Here is a 21579-nt window from a genome sequence, read left to right on the forward strand (position 1 = left end):
AAGGGCATGTACCTTGGTTGCGGGCACATCCCCAGTGGGGGGTGTGCAGAAGGCTGCTGATTGATGTTTCTTTCTCATCGATGTTTCTGACTCTCTGTCCCTCTCCCTTCCTTTATGTAAAAAAATCAATAAAATATACATTAAAAAAGAAAAGAGGCATGAACAATTATGGTCTTGATGAATATGTGGTGATGGTTTCAGAGATAAACACATATGTCAAAATTATCAAATAACATGCTTTAAATATGTAAAGTGTTTTATTGTCATTTATACCTCAATAAAGCTGTTAAAAGTATTAATGGTGGTTATAACCACCATTATCTCTGAATGATGGACATATTAAGTAATTTTTATTTTTTAAATTAATTAATTCTTGCCTCTCCTCCATCTCTTCTTTTTTCTCCTTCCACAATACTTATTATTGGTTAGGTCTCTAGGATCTATCCTCTAAATATCTTATATTTTTTCTCATATTTCCCTGAAATCAATAAAAATATTTTTATAATTTTAAAATACATTTTTATTGATTTCATAGAGGAAGGATGAGGGAGAGAAAGATAGAAACATCAGTGATAAGAGAGCTCACAACCAGGGCATTTGTCCTTGACCAGTATCAACCCGGGACCCTTCAGTCCACAGGCCAATGTTCTACCCACTGAGCTAAGCTGGCTAAGACTAAAATATACATATATATATATATATATATATATATATATATATATATATAATTTTTTTAAGAGAGAGAACTCATGGACATGGACAACAGTTTGGTGATGGGAGTAGTGGTGATAGAGATGTAAGAGGGCATAGAGGGGATAAATGAATTAAATTTTTAAAAAACCATTATGAGCCAAAACCGGTTTGGCTCAGTGGATAGAGCATTAGCCTGCAGACTAAAGGGTCCCAGGTTGGATTCCGGTCAAGGGCATGTACCTTGGTTGCAGCACATCCCCAGTGGGGGGTGTGCAGGAGGCAGCTGATCAATATTTCTGTCTCATTGATGTTTCTAACTCTCTATCCCTCTCTCTTTCTCTCTGTAAAAAATCAATAAAATATTTTTAAAAAGCATTATGTGTGTTAATATAGTATTAGAAGAAAAAGGGTGAAAGAAATTTTTTATTCTTTCTGCACTGTGATGTGTTTTGAATAAACTTATGTAATAAAAGCCTAGATGGTGTCATGCAACACACTCCCGTGACATCGTCACAAGATGGCTACTGCAACATCGTTACAAGATGGCTGGCAGGGGAGGGCAGTTGTGGTGATCAGACTGGCAAGGGAGGGCATTCGGGGGCAAAATTAGGCCAGCAGGGGAGAGCAGTTAAGAGTGACCAGGCCTCAGGGGAGGACAGTTGGGTGCGACCAGGTGAGCAAGGGAGGGCAGTTAGTGGCAACCAGGCCTGCAAGATAGGGAAGTTGGGGCGACTAGGCTGGCAGGGGAGGGAAATTGGGGGTGAGATCATGCTGGCAGGGGAGGGCGTTTGGGAGCGAAATCAGGCTAGCAGGGGAGAGCAGTTGGGGGTGACCAAGCCTGCAGGGGAAGATAATTGGGTGCGACCAGGCCAGCAACAGAGGGCAGTTAGCAGTGACCAGACCAGCTGGGGAGGGAAGTTGGGGGTGAAATCAGGACAGCAGGAAAGGGCAGTTGGGGACAATCAGGCTGGCAGGTTAGCAGTTAGGCATTAATCAGGCTGGTAGTGGAGCGGTTAGAGGGCGATCAGGCTGGCAGGCAGAAGCAGTTAGGGGCAATCAGGCAAGCAGGCAGGGGAGTGGTTAAGAGCCAGCAGTCCTGGATTGTGAGAGGGATGTCCGACTGCTGGTCAGACATCCCCCAAGGGGTCCCCGATTGGAGAGGGTGCAGGCAAGGCTGAGGGACACACTCCTTACTATAAACGAATTTCATGCACCAGGGCTCGAATTTTATAAGATGTATTTTATAACAGAAAATTCTTTTAATGTATTTTATTGCTTTAAATAAATTGCAAAAATTCCTAAAGAACTATGCACAGTTTCTTTACTTTTCATAAATAAAAATATGTTACATGTTTCTAATTGGAATGAAATAAAGTATTTTCAAATTATTCTATTTTTTAATTGAATTTCTTGAGGTGATCACATATTCACTTAGTAGAAAAAGCAAATCCTGAAGCATCTCCCACCTCGTTTTCAATGGGTAAGAATTTGTGATCCTGGCTCAACTTTTACTTCTTAATTTTATTTTAGAAACTGATTCTGTACCGAGCACAACCTGAGATTTTTCATTATACCCATGTCTGTAGATGGCTGGGGACATCTTGGTTCTCAGTGCTACTTTATGTTCTTTATGAAAATAAAGAAGCTTGAGATGTGAGCTTAGAGGGTTATGAGAAACTGATTTTTTAATTAATTCATTAAATAGCCAGTATAAGAACTGGCCTTTACAAATTTTTTTAAATATGTATTGTTATGGTTTAAATAATATTCAAGAGACATTTTTTTAAATTCCTTGTTTAGTATTGCATCAAAATACTTTTTTTTAAAATAAATATTCTCCAAATGTTAAATATTTCTAGAATGAAGAGAAAATAAAAGAGAAGAAAAGACATTTGGGAGACACAAAGCACTTTTGTCCAGTAGTTCTCAAAGAAAACTTCGTCCTACAACCAGGCATCACAGAGGAAGCAGCTAAGTATCGAGAAAAGGTCTACTACTTTTCAAGTCCTGAGGCCAGAGAAAAATTTGTGGAACATCCTCAGGAGTTTGTGGCTCACGATGAACCACTAAAGGTGAAAACTATGCTATTCTTATCCTAATGATTGCTCCTGTTACCTTTTTATGGACTTATTATACCCACCATTCTATTTGATAATGAAGTCTCCAATCTGATATAATAATATAATCAAAACATCTAAGTTCCAAGAAAACTTTTTGGAATATAACCCAAAATAATTATCAGTTTTGATTTCTACGGTAATGCCTTGTGTCAAACCAGTACTTAATAGCTGTCTCTTTAGCTGAAACAAAAAGACACAGCTGAATTTATTGCTTGTAAGCCTATTGAATTTATTGTATTCCTTAACCAGTTAGTCTCTCTGAGCAGAGCAGTCTGCTGATCTTAAGACAGAATTCAGGGCAGATATGGGATTCAGAGGTTCGTGGTTTTCAATGGGTTGACATCCTCTGTGGAAGGTTGATTACTCAGGTGAGACTGCTGTTAACCTGGTTCCATTCAGAGGCATGATTATAGGGACAAATTCATGCCCAATTGCTTGACTCTCAAGAGCAGGGATGACCCTGATTCAAAAGATTGCAAGAGTGTTCCAAAGGTGAATTGTCCTTATCAATTAAACTGTTTTAAACTGGTTTAAGTAGCTATAGAACTATCAATCTTTTCCAAGGTTTGTTAGGACATTTTTATCCTTACTTGTTTCCCAGTTTGGAACAGTTTTCTACCTTCTTTAAAAAGTATTTTATTAAAGTGCCCAGCTGGCTTGGCTCATTTGTTGAGCATCGACCTATGAAATTGGAGGTCATGGTTCGATTGTGAGTTGGGGCGCATGCTGGGGTTGTGGGTTCTATCCCCAGTAGGGGGTGTGTGTGAGGCAGCCAACTGATTATTCTTTCTAATCATTGATGTTTCTATCACTCTCTCCCCTTTCCTTCCTCTCTGAAATCAATAAAAATATTTTAAAGTGTTTATTAAAGCCAAACACAAAAGAACAAATACTGTATAATATTATACAACTTATACAAAGTATCTAGAGTAAACTTATAGGGACAGAAAATAAGAGTGGTTGCCAGGGGCTGAGAAAGGGGAGAATAGGAGTTACTGTTTGATTGGTTCAGAGTTCCAGTTTGGGATAATAAACAAGTTCTGGAGAGAGATAGTGGTGATGTGTGCAATATAGATACTGCCACTGAATTGTACAGTTAAAATGGTCAAAATGGTAAGTTTTATGTTATGTATATTTTAACACAATAATAGAAGAACACATTGTGGCAATATTTTATTCATTTTTAAAAACAAAGCACACACATAGTAACACCGGCTCTGAACAAGTCTTCATATTTGTTTGCTTTCTCATCTTTTTCTACATGGATATATATTGTTTCTAGTGTATATAGTATTTATAATATTTTTTCTCTTAATATTATATCATAGAAAGTTTATGTATTTCTATAGATCTCATAATGGTTTTTACATACCATTTTAATATAATTCATTAGACTTTATCATGCTAAAAATGTATCTTTCCATTCTTTTTAAATTAAAACTTTAAAAAAACCTAAACTAATTCTATTTTATTAAATGCCTTTTGGCACAAGATATCAAAAATAGTATTATGGTTGTTAGTGCTCCCTAAAAACTATTGTTGATGTAATGCATCATATTAATTGATCTCCTAATATCAAAACATCCTGAATTTGCTAAGTGATAATTCAGTCTTAGGGAAGGCAGTTAATTGGCCTTATTTTTTTAATAACTGAAAACTTCCTTTCCTGTATTACCCCTTACCCCACATCTCCCTGACCCATCCCCTTGTGGCAGGCTCCTCCATTAAGACTATGTCTTCTGGGTCCCCGTGGCTCTGGCAAAAGTGTATGTGGAAGACAGTTAGCAGAAAAGTGGGGCATCTTTCACATTCAGTTTGAAGAATTTCTACAAGAAAAAATGATGCTCAAAATTGAAAAGAAAGTTGGACCTGAATTTGAAGAAGATGCTGAGGAAGAACAACTTGCAAAACAAGAACTTGAAGAGCTTGCATTTGAGGCCAATATCACACTTGAGAAAGAATTTACAAATAAGCCGGTAGTAATATTAAAACTCTCTTTGCAGATAGTTGTGTTTGCAGGTGTTACTTTTGGAAAGTAGAATATAAGGGGTATAAAACTCTATAAAGTTTCCAAGAAAAAGAAAAAAATTAGCCCATAGAAGTCATTTAAGAGGCATCCTCCCCATGTTAGATACAAATCTTACTACTAATCTATAATAATAAGAGCACAATATGTTAATTAGACAGGACAGCCAAACATCCTTCCAGATGTCCTTCCAGACAAACTGCAGCGGCTGCAGGGCCCAGGGCAGGCAGCCACTGCAGCCAGTAGCTGCAGTGGCAGTAGGGTGATAGGGGCAGCACCTTCCCTTGTTAGGCCTGGTTGCCTCTCACAGAGGGAGGCCAGACTGTGGCTTAGGTCTGTTCTCATATGGGGAGTGGACATAAGCCATCAGTAGGACATCCCCTGAGAGCTCCCAGACTGTGATAGCGGGCAGGCCAGGCTGAGGGACCCCCTTTCCCCACCAGTGCACAAATTTTCATGCCCTAGGCCTCAAGTCTTTAATATAAAATTACTGTTTCACATGACTCCAATAAAAACCAGAAATGCTTTTTCCTTAAAAAAAAAATGTTGTATAGCATTAATTTGGAGCTGTTATTTGATACTAGAGGCCTGGTGCACGAAATTCATGGGGGGGGGGGCAGTGAGGTGCAGGGGGGTGTCCCTCAGCCCAGACTGCACTGTCTTCAATCTGGAATGCCTCAGTGGATGCCCGACTGCCCATTTAAATGGGCAGTCAGACATTCCCTCTCACAATCCAGATCTGCTGGCTCCCAATCGCTCACCTGATTGCCCCTAACTGCTTCTGCCTGCCAGCCTGATCACCCCTAACCATTTCCCTGTCAGCCAGATTGCCCCTAACTGCCCTCCCCTGCCAGCCCGATTGCCCCTAACTGCTTTCTCCTGCCAGCTTGGTCATTCCCAACTGCCCTTCCCTTGCAGGCCTTGCCCCCCCATCTTCCCTCCCCTGCAGGCCTGGTCCCCAAAAAACTTCCCTCACCTGCAGGCCTGGTCCCTTTCAACTGCCCTCCCCAGCAGGCCTGAGTCCCCCCACAACTGCCCTCTGCTACAGGCCTGGTCACCCCCCAATTGCCCTGTCCTGTAGGTCTGATCCCCCCAACTTCCCTCCCCTGTTTGCCTGGTCCCCCCCAACTTCCTTCCCCTGTAGGCCTAGTCAACCCTAACTGTCCTCCCCTGCAGGACTGATTGCCCCCAACTGCCCTCCCTTGCAGGTCTGGTCCCTCCCAATTGCCCTCCCATGCTGGCCATCTTATGGTGGCCATCTTTAACCACATGGAGGTGTCCATCTTGTGTGTTGGAGTGACAGTCAATTTGCATATTATCCTTTTATTATATAAGATATCTGAACTAGACTCTAAGGCTTTTTATTATTATGTTCTCTATGTTTTTGTTTTGCTAGATAGATAGATGATGATGATGATGATGATGATGATGATAATAGATAGATAGATAGATAGATAGATAGATAGATAGATAGATAGATGATAGATAGATGTGAGGGCAAAACATCAATCATCTGCCTCCTGCACACCCCTCACTGGGGATCGGCCTGAAACCTAAGCTTGTGCCCTGACTAGGCATAGAACTGGCAGACGACCTTTCAGTGTGCAGAAAGACGCCCAACTAACTGAACCATACCACACAGGACTCTTTTTTTATTATCATGTATCATAAAAATCTGCCCCAGTGCCAATGGGAATCTCAAAATATTAATTTCTCATGATGCCTCATAAGAAAGTTTGTATGGCTCTTTTAGGTAGTTTCTATCTAGGGTTGTAATTCTAACTCACTTTTTAACCATTTCTGATATATATAGACCCTTTTTTCTCAAAGGACCCACTGTAATTGGATCCAGGTACAGGCCTGTATTTCAGATGACTACCTATCTAGCCCATCCTTTAATCAGAATCTAGGTTTAGTAACTATAAGATAGATGACAAAAATCAGTTCTAGATTGAACAAGGTTTTAGCAAAAAGTGATGAGACAGATATCCTGAGGTCATGTATGGAAATCAGTTATGCTCATCGCTAGTAGCTACTCTTAGCTACAGTAATATTAAAACCATATAACATATTGATTTAAGGAAAAAGCACAAATATTAAAAGGTTTACAAGCAACAATATAAAAAAAGTCCTGAGAAAAACAGGTGTCATCTTAATCAACTATGTAATAGAGTATTGTTCATTAATATAGAGTTTTGAATTTGTTTTGCTTTCTGATTTTTTGTGTTCAGCCTTCAGAAGTGCAATTTACAGAAGAAGAAGAAACAATCAGATTATGTTTAATGGAAAATGAACCATTGCCTTCCGAAATTCTAGACAGCATTCTTTCTGAGTGGTGGCATAAAGAACCAATACGGTATCTTAATTTATATAGGATTATATATTCATTGACTTTTATTTGCCTTCTTCTCAAAACTCTACAATATAATACAACATAAGTTTAAAATTTTTCTTCTTTACTCTCATGTAAATTAGTGATTCTATACATTAAAATATCTGGGAAATTATCATTTTTATACATTTATTTTTATTGATTTCAAAGAGAAAGGGAGAGGGATGGAGAGATAGAAACATCAATGAAGAGCTGGGACCGGTTTGGCTCAGTGGATAGAGCGTCGGCCTGGGAACTGAAAGGTCCCGGGTTCGATTCCGGTCAAGGGCATTTACCTTGGTTGAGGGCACATCCCCAATAGGGGGTGTGCAAGAGGCAGCTGATCGATGATTCTCTCTCATGGATGTTTCTAACTCTCTAATCCTCTCTCTTCCTCTCTGTGAAAAATCAATAAAATATATTAAAAAAAAAAAAAAAAAAAAAACATCAATGAAGAGAATCATTAGTTGGCTGCCTCTTGCACGCCCTCGAGCCTGTAACCTGTGCATGTGCTCTTGACCAGAATCGAACCTGGGAACCTTCAGTCACCAGGCCGACATTCTATCACTGAGTCAAACCGGCTAGGACTGGGAAATTATTTTTAAAATACTGATGCCAGGCCCCAATCCAAAATAATTGGATCAAAATATTTGGGAATATGACCATTTTTATGGAAATTTGCCCATTTAATAAGATAGAAAACATTTTAAATGCCAATTAAGAGCTGAAACTGTCAAATATTCATGGAAGTCCTGTTCATATTAAGAAAACATATATCTAAATATAAATATTTAAACAAACCAAATTTTAGATAAGCATAATCAACTTTCAGTCACAAGGGGACCATTTCATTCACAATATTGACTTTCTCAATTAAGCAAGGCCAAGTTCTCAAAGCCTAATTATTTGGTTTTCTGTGTGTGTGTGTGTGTGTGTGTGTGTTTAAATATATGTTTATTGGTTTTAGAAAGGAAGGGAGAGGGAGAGAGAGAGAAACACCAATGATGAGAGTGAATCATTGACCATCTGCCTCCTGTACACAACCCATGCATGTGCCCTTGACTGGAATCAAAACCAGGACCTTTCAGTTCCCAGAACAACGCTCTATCCGCTGAGTCAAACCGGCTAGGGCAAAATCTGATTATTTTAGAGTTAGTTACTTCACAATGAAAATGTGTTAACATTGTAGTTATTTTCATGATTCAAGTTTCATCATTCTTAAACAAGTTTGATAAGCCTATTTGGTTATAATCATCTTAAAACATATGAACCAGGATACATACATTCATAATTGTCATGAGCTACAAGAGGATCCAGGGAAGGAAGTATGAATTGTCTCATGAAAGGAAACATCACTAAAAGAAAAACTACTGACAGGTGGCTTCCCACTAACAGTCAGCTGGTCAGACCCACCTTTTCATAAAGGGTAACAAGTTCATTAGGCTGAGCATTCCTCCCAGGCAGAGAATTTGTTTTCTCTTAATTTTCATCCAATATTAAGACTATTTATAACTAAAGAGAACTCATCTACATTATAAATATAAGAATAAAATATTATAATTTTAATTTAATTCAATACATTTGAGAAAAAACACGTTTTTGCAAGTAGAAATATTAAAAGAACTAAGAGATACTACTTTTTAAACTGCTCATTGCACATCTTATAGAAAGTTGAGATTTATCAATACTTTCTTCATTTTTAAACTAATATTTATAATATAATATTTAAAATAAATTATGCAATTCATGCCTAGTTCCACAGGTTTTATATTAGATGGTTTCCCACGATACCCTGATGAGGCCCAGTTTCTAGCGGAACATGGATATTTCCCAGATGCTGCTGTTGTAATACAAGTTGATGATCAAGATGTTATTGATCGGCTCCTGCCTTCCCAAATTGAAAAGTGGAAACTGAAACAAAGGAAGAAATTAGAAAGGAAAATACTCATGAAAGAAATGAAGACAAAAATCAGGGTATGTATCTTGTAAAACAGTATGAGAGTAAATTTTTTCTCCATCTTATATAATAAAAGGGTAATATGCAAATTGGCAGTAACGACAGAATGACCACTCAACCAGTCACTGTCAGGAGCACCGACCATCTCTTGGTCCCATTCCCTGGCCAGCAGGCTCTGATTGCCGGATAACAAATGGGAAACCGGGATGGGTGGTGGGGGATGCAGGTGGCTCCAGGCCAGGGCCCCCACCCCCAGTCGCCCAGGATAACTGGAGGCAGAAACAGGGGTAGAGCTGGCGAGCAGGCAGAAATGGCTGACCTCTCAGTCCCTCCCCCTGGCAGTAAGTTGGGTGGCAACGGGGGGCGGGGCCAGCTGCGGGTAGCTGGGGAAGATGGCCCTGATCTCAGGCCAGGCCTAGGGACTCTACCCATGCACAGATTGTGTGCATTAGGCCTCTAGTTAAAGTATAAAGTGGACTTTATAAAAATGTAGTTTTCTGATTTTAATAGCATAGTCAATATGAAAACACTCTTCATCAAATATTACGAATACTTATAATTGGAGAGTTAAGATTTATTAGAGGCCTATGTGGTTATCAACATGTTAATATTTCTCTCTCCATGGGAAATAAAATTAAAGATTTTAGTAGCACCAAAGTATCCCTATACCAAACACAGGTACCTAATGGAAGAGGCAGCAAGTGAAGCAAACCTTAAAATTATCAGTGGAATTTTTCACTATCTCCTGGAATTATGACACCATCCATTAAGGCTTTGTAAGCCTGTGGTGAAACAGATACAGATATTAGCTTAGAACGTCTTTTCTAAAACTGTGATGTGAGGAGTATTCCATAAAATGTTCAAAAGTGTCATAGGAACCCAACAATTCCAATCTTAGGAATCTACCTAACAGAAATGAAAGCATGTCCACATGAAAATATGTATATGAATGCTCATAGTAACGTTATTTATAATAGCCAAAAAGTAGTAACAACCCAATGGCCATCGACTAATGAATGGATGAACTAAATGTGATAAACATCCATATAAAATACCTGAGTTCTTATATACAAAGCAATTCCCTCTGAGGGAAACACACAAATTAGCTGAGTTTGTACCTTTTACCTCTACACATTGGTTCAGATCTTTCTCAGCCCACACCTAGCACTCCTACAGAGATCTCCTAACTGTCCTTCTGGCTTCATCTCTGATCCCCCTAGGTCATCCTTCTGGTCATTTCCAGGCTACTCCTCCTAAAACTCTGATCAAGCCACCCTCTTAAGGTCTGAACTTATTGATCTGTCATTGAAAGCCTACCAGTCTTGTTTCAAATCCTTTTTCTAACCTTTTTCCTTAGTTAGAACAAATACAAACCCTCCCCTGCAGCACCCAACATACCATTTGCTTTTCCATTTCCTTGTCTGGAAGTTTGTTACATCATCCTCCACTAGCCCTGTGACATTACATGAGTTAAATCCTCTGACTTTGCTAACTCACCTATAGAGAAGATAATACTGTCTGCTTTGCAGATACGTTTTAAACAGAAAAATGTAAGTATGTACAGTATTTATTACAGTGCTCAAAAGAGTGATGGCATCTAGCAAACATACAATGATTAGTTAAATTTCATTAACCACAACTTAGTTGAGTGAAAGGATCAGAGAAAAAAAAATAGACTAAAAATATGCATGTGTGTTATTGTGCATACTTCACTTTTCTTTGTGGTAGTGTTCTCTATGTATGTCACAAAAATGCAAAGGGACTGTGTTCTCATAACCATACACTTAAAACACCTTCTCACCCTCTAGATCTGAAGAGCCATATAATCTCCCTGGGGTCTCAAAAACTTAAATGAATTCCATTCCATTGAGTTTTAAAATTCTATCTACAAATCTTTCTTGAGTGTCAACAAAACATGAATTCTTCAGAATGTTTACTCGCTAATTGCAAGATGAAAAGAGCTGGGTCCTAGAACTTGTCTTCAGGCAACACTCTAATCTTTTAAGATTTAAGGGGATAGCATTTGGAAAACCCTGAGCCAGTGAGCCCCCAAACCTAAGTGGGCTGATTAGTTTCCATTATTCATTAAAATTTTTTAATGTCTGTTTTTTATAGGATGATATGATTGCTAAAAGAAGGGCTGAACTTATAGCAGAGAGAGAGAGAGAAAAAAGAAAGAGAGAGGAGGTAAGTAAAAAATATATATAAATATATATTTAAAAATATATATATATATAAAAAATATATATATTAAAAAAAGCAGGACACCCATTGTGTAAGTATGTGTCAACAGTATAAAATAAAAAGATGCACTAAAAAAGTATTGAAAGAAATAGAGTTTATGTGCAAGTAGTGAGATTATATATCTTCTTAATTTTTTAGAGGCAGAGAGAGAGAGAGAGAGAGGGAGAGAAACATCACTGATGAGAGAATCATTGATCAGCTGCCCTCTGCGTGCTCACATGGGGATCCAGCCTGCATCCAGCCATATTGCCTGACCAGGAATTAAACTGTGACCTTCTGGTTCATAGGTGGATGCTCAACCACTGAGCCACACCAGCCGGCCTGATTTTTATTTTTTTATACCTTTTGTTATCCCATGACTGTTTTTTATTATTATTTTAATGTTGAACCATTTTATGTAAATCATTCAAAAACATTATAAGATATGTAATATTTCATAACATATCTAATCATTTCCTTTTGTATTTTTATGCGTTTTTATTTTTGTTTAAAGTATTACAAATATTGTTGCCTACATCTCCTTTTTTTCCTCCGTTGACCTTCCCCCAGCTTCCCCTAGTCCCTGTCGCATGCCTTCATCCCACCCCACCTCCACAGTGCCTTGTGTCCATTGGTATGCTTAATCCCTTTTCATTTAAAGTTATTATTCATAGGTACTTATTTGTTGCCATTTTTATTCTTTACCCCTGTGTTCCTTCTTCGTTTCCTTTTTTTCTTTTTTTTCTTTTTTTTTTCTTTTACTGAAGACCCTTTAGCATTTCTTGCATTTCTGGTTTGGTGGTAATAAATTCCCTTAGTTCTTTTTTGTCTGTGAAACTCCTGATTTTACTTTCAAATATAATTGATAGCCTTGCTGGGTACAGTATTTTTGGATTCAGACCCTTCCTTTGCATGACTTTGTATATTTCATTCCATTCCCTTATGGTAGGGGTGTCGAACTCAATCAGAGAAGGGGCCAAAATCTAAAATCCAGCCTAAATCGCGGGCCGAATGGTTTACTGAACAGTCATAAACTGTCATTGTGATGGAAACGCAGCGGAGTGCAATGATGACAGCGCGGTGCGGGCCACATTGCAAGGCCTGGCGGGACAGATTTGGCCCGCGGGCCTTGTGTTTGACACATGTGCCTTATGGCCTGATGAGTTTCTGTTGAGAAATCAGTTGCTAGTCTGATGGGGGTTCCTTTGTATGTAACTTTCTGTCTCTCTCTGGCCACTTTTAAGATTCTTACTTTGTCATTGGTGTTTACCAGTTTCATTATAATGTGCCTTGGCATCAGTCTTTTGCAGCTCATTTTGCTTGGGACTCTGTGAGCTTCTTGGATTTGTATGGGGTTTTCCTTCCCTATATCAGGGAATTTTTCTGTCATTATTTCTTCAAACAGGTTTTCTATTCCTTGCTCAGTTTCCTCTCCTTCTGGAATCCCTATTATGTGGATGTTGTTTTGTTTTGTGTTGTCCTAAAGCTCCCTTAGGCTCTCCTCCTGCTTTTTTTTTCTTTCTTTTTTTTCTTTTTTTTTTTTTAATATATTTTATTGATTTTTTAACAGAGAAGAGAGAGAGATAGTTAGAAACAATGATGAGAGAGAGGTACATCAATCAGCTGCCTCCTGCACAACCCCCACTGGGGATGTGCCCATAACCAAGATGCATGCCCTTGACCAGAATTGAACCCGGGACCTTTCAGTCTGCAGGCCGACACTCTATCCACTGAGAGAAACCAGTTTTGGCTCCTCCTGCTTTTTAATTTTTTTTTTTTCCTGGAAGTTGCTCTACTTGGGTATTTTTTCCTACCTTGTATTCTAGCTCACTGAGGTGGTCTTCTGCTTCTTCTAGTCTACTCTTGATGCTTTCTATTGAGTTCTTTACAGCAGCGATGTCATTTTCATTTCTTCTTGGTTTTTCTTCATTTCCTCTTGGTTCTTACTCATATTGTCAAATTTTCTTCCATGCTTTTCAGCCACCTTATGACCATTTCTCTGAATTCTTTCTCTGACAGGTTGTTTGCCTCCATTTCGTTTACTTTCTTTTTTGGTGATGCCTGCTTTTCTTTCATATGCGGGCTGGTTCTTTGTCTCACAATGGTCTCTCGTTTCTGGGTGTCTGGTTATATAGTTTTTCTCTCTCCTGCATTGATTTAAAGGCACAAAATACAACACAAGCAGGTAAAATGCTCAAGGAACTGAACAGCCATTAATCTCAACAAATGCTAGCAACAAGTACCTACAGATGAATACAAACTACAAACAACAGCTCATATCCAATGAGGTGAGGAAAAACAGAACCAAAACAAAACAAAACAAACACACACACACACACACACACACACACACACACACACACACACAAAAACCCACAAATAAACAAACAAAAAAAGAATAAGCAAAACAATCTCACAAACAAGCATAAAAGTTGTCAAAGTAGCCCTAATGGGTTTGGCTCAGTGGATAGAGTGTCAGCTTGCCGACTGAAGGGTCCCAGATTCGATTCTGGTCAATTTTTAATCCTTAGCTTTGATTTTCTAAGGATAATTGGAAGTGGGGTTGGAGCAGCCCACACTACCATCTGGGGACATTTTAGTTGTAGATGAACTTGTGCTCACCTGAGTACTTGAGTATGTATCTCTATTAACTACTCACCTGGGCTTAGTGCCACACAATTCTGCTTACTTGCTGCCTGGCTCCCTGTCCTGGCTCTGCCTATCTTTCTTCTGCCTGTCAAGGGCATGTACCTTGGTTGTGGGCACATCCCAAGTAAAGGGTGTTGCAGGAGGCAGCTGATTGATGTTTCCCTCTCATCGGTGTTTCTAACTCTCTATTCCTCACCCTTCCTCTCTCTAAAAAAAAAATCAATAAAATATATTTTTAAAAAATTAAAATTAAAATTGTCAAAGTATAAGAAAAAGAGAAAAGTAACAAGGGACCAAATGGTTTCAAAGTTCTAATAAAAAAAAAGAACCAGAACTGAGAAACACTATCCCATTGCCAAGCTCCTTTTGTAGTGAGAGGAAGGAGTGTAAGCAGAACAGGAATGGGCCCTTATCCTCTCATCTTCCTCCTGATATCTTAAAGTTCAAACCCCAGCTTTTAAAGGCACTAGGGTCTAATACACGATGTCAGACTTGCAGCTCACGGGCTGAAGTGGCCCACAATGAATATTTTTATAGCCCAGACAACATAATGGTATGTAAAAAACATTTTAATAAAAATTTTGTAAATTGCCCCAGCCAGTTTGGGTCAGTGGATAGAGCATCGGCTCCCCAAGTTCGATTCCAGTCAAGGGCACATACCCAGGTTGAGGACTTGATCCCCAGTGGGGGACATGCAGGAGGCAGCTGATCAATGGTTCTCTCTCATCATTGATGTTTCTATCTTTTTTCTTCACTCTTCTCTGAAATCAATAAAAATATATTTTAAAAAAATTTTGTAACTTAATTTTTACAATATCGTGTTATACATAATTATTAATAACTAACTACAACATTCTCTAATGACTATTATAATCGTGTTGCATTCATTTCCCTTACACACCTTACATGCAGGAGCACCATTTCTCTCCACTAATACTAGCAGCAAATATTTTAGCAGCCAATTGCCATGTCATTAGTCTTGGACTGACTTGTTTGCTGTGTGCAATAGGAAATATTTCGCTTTCGGAGAATAAGAAAAACAGGTTTATTTGTGTTACACTTATTAATTTGTGCAGTTATTCAGTGTCTGGTAAGTTAGTGTTCAAAAAAATATTAATTTTTATCAAAATGTTCTATTATTTTACGTTAACAATTACTCATTTATTTCAGCCCTTTGTATTCAGCATGTCTCTATCAAAATAAACCTACGTTTCTATGAAAATTGAAGCTTTTTTTGTGGCCCACATAAAATTAAACTTTGTTTATTTGGCCCACATTAGCCTTTGAGTTTGACATGTTTGGTCTACTCAGTTAGAAAGACTAGGAAATATCAAGCTAATCAGAAGATTGCAGGCAAGAGGTGAGAGAGCAAACAGTGGAGTGAGAGCAGAAAGGATGAGCATTATTTCAGATGACAGTCCTTGGAAACCGGATGTGCAGAGATGGAGTGTAAGAAGTCAGGATAACTCAGGTTTCAGCTGGGAGGCAGTGTTCTGATTGAGACAGGAAATATTTCTGGGAGCAGAGTTTGGAGGCAGTGCAAAAGGATCAATATTAAAAGGCTCAATATTATGCAAACTGAACTACAGCACTTAAAGCCTGTACAGCATCACCTAGTATCAATATTCTGACAGTCTTTAACAATCACTTATTTATTATCTTGTTTCTTCAGATAGTCTATAATCTCGTAGAGGGCATATACTCTTCTATTAGTACAGTGCTTTATAGAAAGTAACAATCATAGTTACAGCCTCAATAATAGCTATCATTTGCATGCTTACTATGTGCCAGACACTCTTCTAAGGGCTTTACATATATTACAGTAACTTTAATGTCCACAATAGCGTTGTAAGGTGGATCCTTTTATTATTCCTATCTTACAGTTGAGGAAACTGTTCTTGTCCAAGCTAACACAAATAGTGAGTGCATTATACTCTTTGGATTGCATTAAATATTTTTACTAAAGACCATAAAAAATATAACATTCTAACAACCATACACAAAAATAGCACTTAATATCTTGTCAAATGTATTTATTTATGGGATCACTATGGTGTCAGTTTCTTATTTTTTAATTTTTTAAATATATTTTATTGATTTTTTACAGAGAGGAAGCGAGGGGGATAGAGAGTTAGAAACATCGATGAGAGAGAAACATTGATCAGCTGCCTCCTGCACACCTCCTACTGGGGATGTACCCGCAACCAAGGTACATGCTCTTGACTGGAATCGAACCCAGGATCTTTCAGTCCACAGGCCAACACTCTACCCACTGAGCCCAACCGGTTAGGGCATGGTGTCAGTGTCTTAAAGGTATTAAATTTCTGGCTGCCTTATAATAGAATCAGGGGCATAGAAAGGGAGTGGACTGATAATTCTCAGGAGGAAAGGAGATGGAGGGTGCAGGAAAAGACTACAAAAATCATACACCTATAGATAAAGACAGTGAGGAGGAGGGAAGGGCAGAGGATGGGGTGGGAACCAGGTGGAGGGGAGCTATTGGGAGAAAAAGGAGAAACAACTGTAATAATCTGAACAATAAAGATTTATTAAACTTAAAAAAATTCTGGGTGTCAGGTATTTAAATTTTTACTTTGTTATTAGATGAATGTTGCTATGCCACACCAACTAAGATCCGGTTATTACAGAATATTCCAGTTAGCAGTAACATTTCTATGCGTGTATAGTAAAAGGGAATATTTTCTTCCTAAGATTGTTAAAGAAGATGAAGAAATGAGTGAAGAAGAGACGGAAGATGATGAGGATATTGACAATATCCTTGAAGACGAATTTCCAAAAGAGGATGAAGTGATGAGTGAGGAAGAAGAAGAACAGGAAACTGATGCTATTGAACGCCTGAGAAATGACCTGATAGACAAATTTGAAGCAGATATGCGTAATTTACAAGGAATACAGGTTATTAATTTTTCTTCATTTTTTATAATTCGTAAAGTGACATTTGAGCATGAAACAAAAGGAATTTGGTTTATGTCTTGGTTTCTTTTTTACATTTCTAAAGAAATGTGTATTTTAGGGCTATATTTCCTTTTGACAGCACTATTTAGGATTATGAAAACAAGTTAATTTATTTTCATAATAAGGGCAACATGGGAGCCACAGGGATCAAAGGCTTTAGCTGCCAACATGCAGTCACACAGAAGTTGAAAAGTATTTGTGCTCTCAACTCGTGTAGACAGCCACCAGCAATGTCTGTCTGCCACTGAACACTATCAACCTTCTTCCCACTAAAAATATTTGGGAGAGGTGTGGATACAGAGACATGCATGCCCAAGAGAGAGGAAAGGCCAGATGGCTGGATATGCAGCTGCCTTGCTCATTCAGGAGGGATACAGGGCCTCCCGACTGCACCACAGTCCAGTTCCAGGTGAGACTTTGGGCACCCACACTCATTCAGGGAGAAACTGGACTACTCTATGGCAGCGGGCAAAGCTCAAGAGCAGCTTTCTTTCAGAGGTATGTGCAGCCATTGCCATGGGACACTGAGACCCAAGCCTCTTAGGGCAGAGCTGACAGGAAACTAAGGCTGCCTACTCTGCCCTGAGACCCTGCCCCATCCAAACTGACCACATAAGCTCTCCCAGTGTAGACACAGCTGATCCTCACAGCCAATTGGCCTGGAGGTCAACTCCACCCAGCAGTAAGAAAAATCAAGGCTTAACTACAACAAGATTGTGCAGCCCATAGAAGGTGCACCAAGAGTGTTCACCTCAGGTAACTAGGGAGGTTGAGCCACTGGGCCCACAGGACACCTCGCACACAAAGCTACTCCATCAACTCAGGGAAGCAGCTAAAATGCAGAGACAAAGAGGCAGATCACAAATGAAAGAAATGGAGTAAAGCAGAAGACTGGACATAGAGTTCAAAACCACATCTATAAGGTTACTCAAGAATCTGCTAAAAACCTCTGAAGAACTTAGTAGACCTTTAAAGATCTTAATGAGAAAGATGTACAAGTCTAGGAAGTGCACAGAAGCCCAAACAAAAGGAATCCAAAGAGGACCATATCAAGACACATCATAATTAAAATGCCAAGAGCAAAAGACAAAGAAAGAATTTTAAAAGCAGCAAGAGAAAAACAGTTAATTACCTACAAGGGAGAATCCATATGACTGTTAGCTGATTTCTCAACAGAAACTATGCAGGCCAGAAGGGAGTGGCAAGAAATATTTAAAGTGATGAATGGTAAGAACCTACAACCAGGATTACTCTACCCAGCTAAGCTACCATTTAGAATTGAAGGTAAGATAAAGAGTTTCACAGATACCGTATTTTTCGGACCATAAGACGCTCCGGACCATAAGACGCACCAGTTTTTAGAGAAGGGAAATGAAGAAAAAAAGATTCTGAAACAAATAGTGTCCTAAAATATTTTATGTGCATTAAAACCCAACATCACAGTCATAAACACATGTAATCAACCCTGTAAAGTAAACAGCAGCATTTAGAACCATTTTAGAGCCGGGCAAGCACACAGAGACCACACAGAGCCGGGCAAGTAAAAAAACTTTTTTTTTAAAGTATATGTGTAGGCTATATTTGGACCATAAGACGCAGGGACTTTTCCCCCCCACTGCTGGGGGGAAAAAAGTGCGTCTTATGGTCCGAAAAATACGGTAATAAAAAACTAAAGGAGTTCATCACCACCAAACCAGTATTATATGAAATGCTGAAAGGTAATCTTTAAGAAAATGAAGAAGAAGAAAAAGGTAAAGATAAAAATTATAAATAACAAACACATGTGTCTATTGACAAGTGAACCTAAAAATCAAGTGAATAAAAAATCTGATGAACAGAATAAACTGGTGAATATAATAGAATCAGGGCATAGAAAGGGAGTGGACTGATAATTCTCAGGGGAAATGGATGTTAGGGGTTCGGGAAGAGATTGGACAAAAATCTTACACCTGTGGATGAAGACAGTGGCTGGGGGTAAGGGCACGGAGTGAGGTGGGGAGTCAGGTGGAGGGGAGCTATAAAGGGGGGGCGGGGGGAAAGGAACATATGTAATAATCTGAACAATAAAGATTTATTTAAAAAAAAAAAAGACTAACTGGAGAAAAATAAAATAAAAATAGTTTTATACTTTTTCTCATCAGGATGAATTTGAAAAGTATTTGATACCACAATTCCTTATTAATGGAACTCGGAAAATCCACATTGTACAATATTTATTGAATAAAAAACTGAAACCACTGGTGGAGAATCGGGAAAGCATTTTTGAGAAGTGCTATCCAATATCATCACGCCTTGCCCAGAAACTGCTGAGCTTTACCTATAAATATATTAGCACATTCGGCTACTGGGACCCTGTAAAGGTAATGTCAGGAATGTGACATCTGAAAACCATGTTCTTTTATTTTTTTAAAGTATGTCTAAGAAGACAGCGGGTATTTTAAAAATATTTTAAGCATTGTACAGAATTCTTTTTCTTTTTAATCCTCACCCAATGATATATTTTTATTTATTTTAGAGAAAGATGAAGGAAGAGAGAGAGAGAGAGAGAGAGAGAGAGAGAGATTGATCGGTTGCCTCCTGCAAACACATCAACTGGGGATCGAACAGACAATAATGTGGTGAAGGCCTGGGAGGTGGGGTGCAGGGTGGAAGTGGTCAATGGGTTGGGGGAGGACATCTGTAATAGTTTCAATAATAAAGATAATTTTTAAAAAATAAACAAAGGCTCAAGGAAAACCAGAGATTGAACCCACAAGCTTGATATATGCCCTGACTGAGAATTGAACCCATGAACTTTCAGTGCATGGGAGGGACTATGCTCCAACCAACTGAGCCACACCAGCCAGGGCCAGAATTCTTAACTAATTTTAAATATACTAGAGACCCAGTGCACGAAATTCGTGCATGGGGGGGGGGTGTCCCTGAGCCCAGTCTGAACCCTCTCCAATCTGGGACCTCCCAATAGGATCAGGACTAAATGGGCAGTCGAACATCCCTCTCACAATACAGGACTGCTAGCTCCCAACTGCTCACTTGCCTGCCTTCCTGAATGCCCCTAAACACTTCTGCCTGCCAGCCTAATCACCCCCTAACCACTCCCCTGCCAGCCTGATTGCCCCTAACTGCCCTTCCCTGCAGGCCTGGTCACCCCTAACTGCATTCCCCTGAAGGCCTGGTCACCCCTTACTGCTCTCCCCTTCAGGCCTGGTCCCCCCAAACTGCTCTCCGCTGCAGACCTGGGTCCCCTCCAACTGCCTTTCTCTACAGGCCCCGTCACCCCCAACTTCCCTCCTCTGCCTGCCTAATTGCCCCTAACTACTCTGCCTGCCTGTCCCTAACCACTCATCTGCCTGCCTGTCCCTAACCACTCATCTGCCTGCCTGATCGCCCCTAAATGCCCCTGCCTGCCTGCCTTATCCTTCTAACCACTCATCTGCCTGCCTGATTGCCTCTAACCTCTCTACCTGCCTATCTTGATTGCCCCTAACTGCTTGCCAGCCTGCCTGATCATCCCTAACTGCCTCTGCCTTGGGCCCCTGCCACTGTGGCTTCGTCTAGAACACATGTGTCAAACACAAGGCCCGTGGGCCAAATCCGTCCCGCCAGGCCTTGCAATGTGGCCCGCACCGCGCTGTCATCACTGCACTCCGCTGCGTTTCCATCACAATGACAGTTTATGACTGTTCAGTAAACCATTCGGCCCGCGATTTAGGCCGGATTTTAGATTTTGGCCCCTTCTCTGATTGAGTTCGACACCCCTAGTCTAGAAGGTCATTCAGCTGACCAGTGAAATTAGCATATTATGCTTTTATTATTATAGATATAAAACATGGAACAGACATTTCTACCCCATTCCTGAGTTTTTCCTTATCCATAGTATTTACTCCCAGCCATGAACATCATTCCAGCCCAAGAACAATAATGTCTTTTGGCAACTGCCCTCATGTAGTTCTGGGGGAGGAACAGTGTTAACATACTGTTTCACATCTACTCTGTCAAGACCAGGGATGGCTGATGCTTGGCCATCTGATGCTGTAAAAAAATACACACAAACCTAGTATCAATTAATTACCCAGTTCTCATCAACAATGCAAAGATGTGGGACCACTGCTCCTACTCTATTCCTTCCCTAGACCTTAGGCTGCCTTTTGCGTGGATATTTTTCCTTTTGTGGCTTCTGTTGATTATGTGAGCGGGATTTTTGTCTATATAAAAATATGAAAGAGAAGCCTGTGTGATTTGTCCTACCAGTATATATTCTAAAATATAATGCAGCCCCTACACACACACACACACACACACACACACACACACACACACACTTATCTCCTCAGGCTGACTGGTGGCTTCAACAACAGAAATTAATTTTCTCACAGTTCTAGAGACTGGAAGTCTAAGACCAAGGTGCCAGCATGGATAGTTTTATGGTGAGGCCTCTCTTCCTGGCATGCAGGTGACCACTTATTGCTGTGTCCTCCAACAGCCTTTCCTCTGTGCTCATGCACTCCTGGTGTCTCCTCCTCTTATAAGGACACCAGTCCTTGTGGATTAAGGCCCCAGTCTT

The 21579-nt window shown here is 39.6% G+C and overlaps 1 protein-coding gene across 1 annotated transcript in view; it reads left to right on the plus strand.

Moving 5' to 3' along the window:
- AK9 (adenylate kinase 9) overlaps window positions 1-21579 on the plus strand; it is a 103410-nt gene that overhangs the window by 65722 nt on the left and 16109 nt on the right. Inside the window, exons 26-32 of the mRNA XM_045572773.1 lie at window positions 2553-2765; window positions 4529-4789; window positions 7071-7195; window positions 8965-9184; window positions 11283-11354; window positions 16752-16955; window positions 19157-19375. Coding sequence (XP_045428729.1) covers window positions 2553-2765; window positions 4529-4789; window positions 7071-7195; window positions 8965-9184; window positions 11283-11354; window positions 16752-16955; window positions 19157-19375 — 1314 coding nt within the window. The remainder of the gene's footprint in view (window positions 1-2552; window positions 2766-4528; window positions 4790-7070; window positions 7196-8964; window positions 9185-11282; window positions 11355-16751; window positions 16956-19156; window positions 19376-21579) is intronic.

Source organism: Pipistrellus kuhlii, unplaced genomic scaffold (genome assembly GCF_014108245.1).
Source record: "Pipistrellus kuhlii isolate mPipKuh1 unplaced genomic scaffold, mPipKuh1.p scaffold_m20_p_5, whole genome shotgun sequence".
Lineage (NCBI taxonomy): Eukaryota > Metazoa > Chordata > Mammalia > Chiroptera > Vespertilionidae > Pipistrellus > Pipistrellus kuhlii.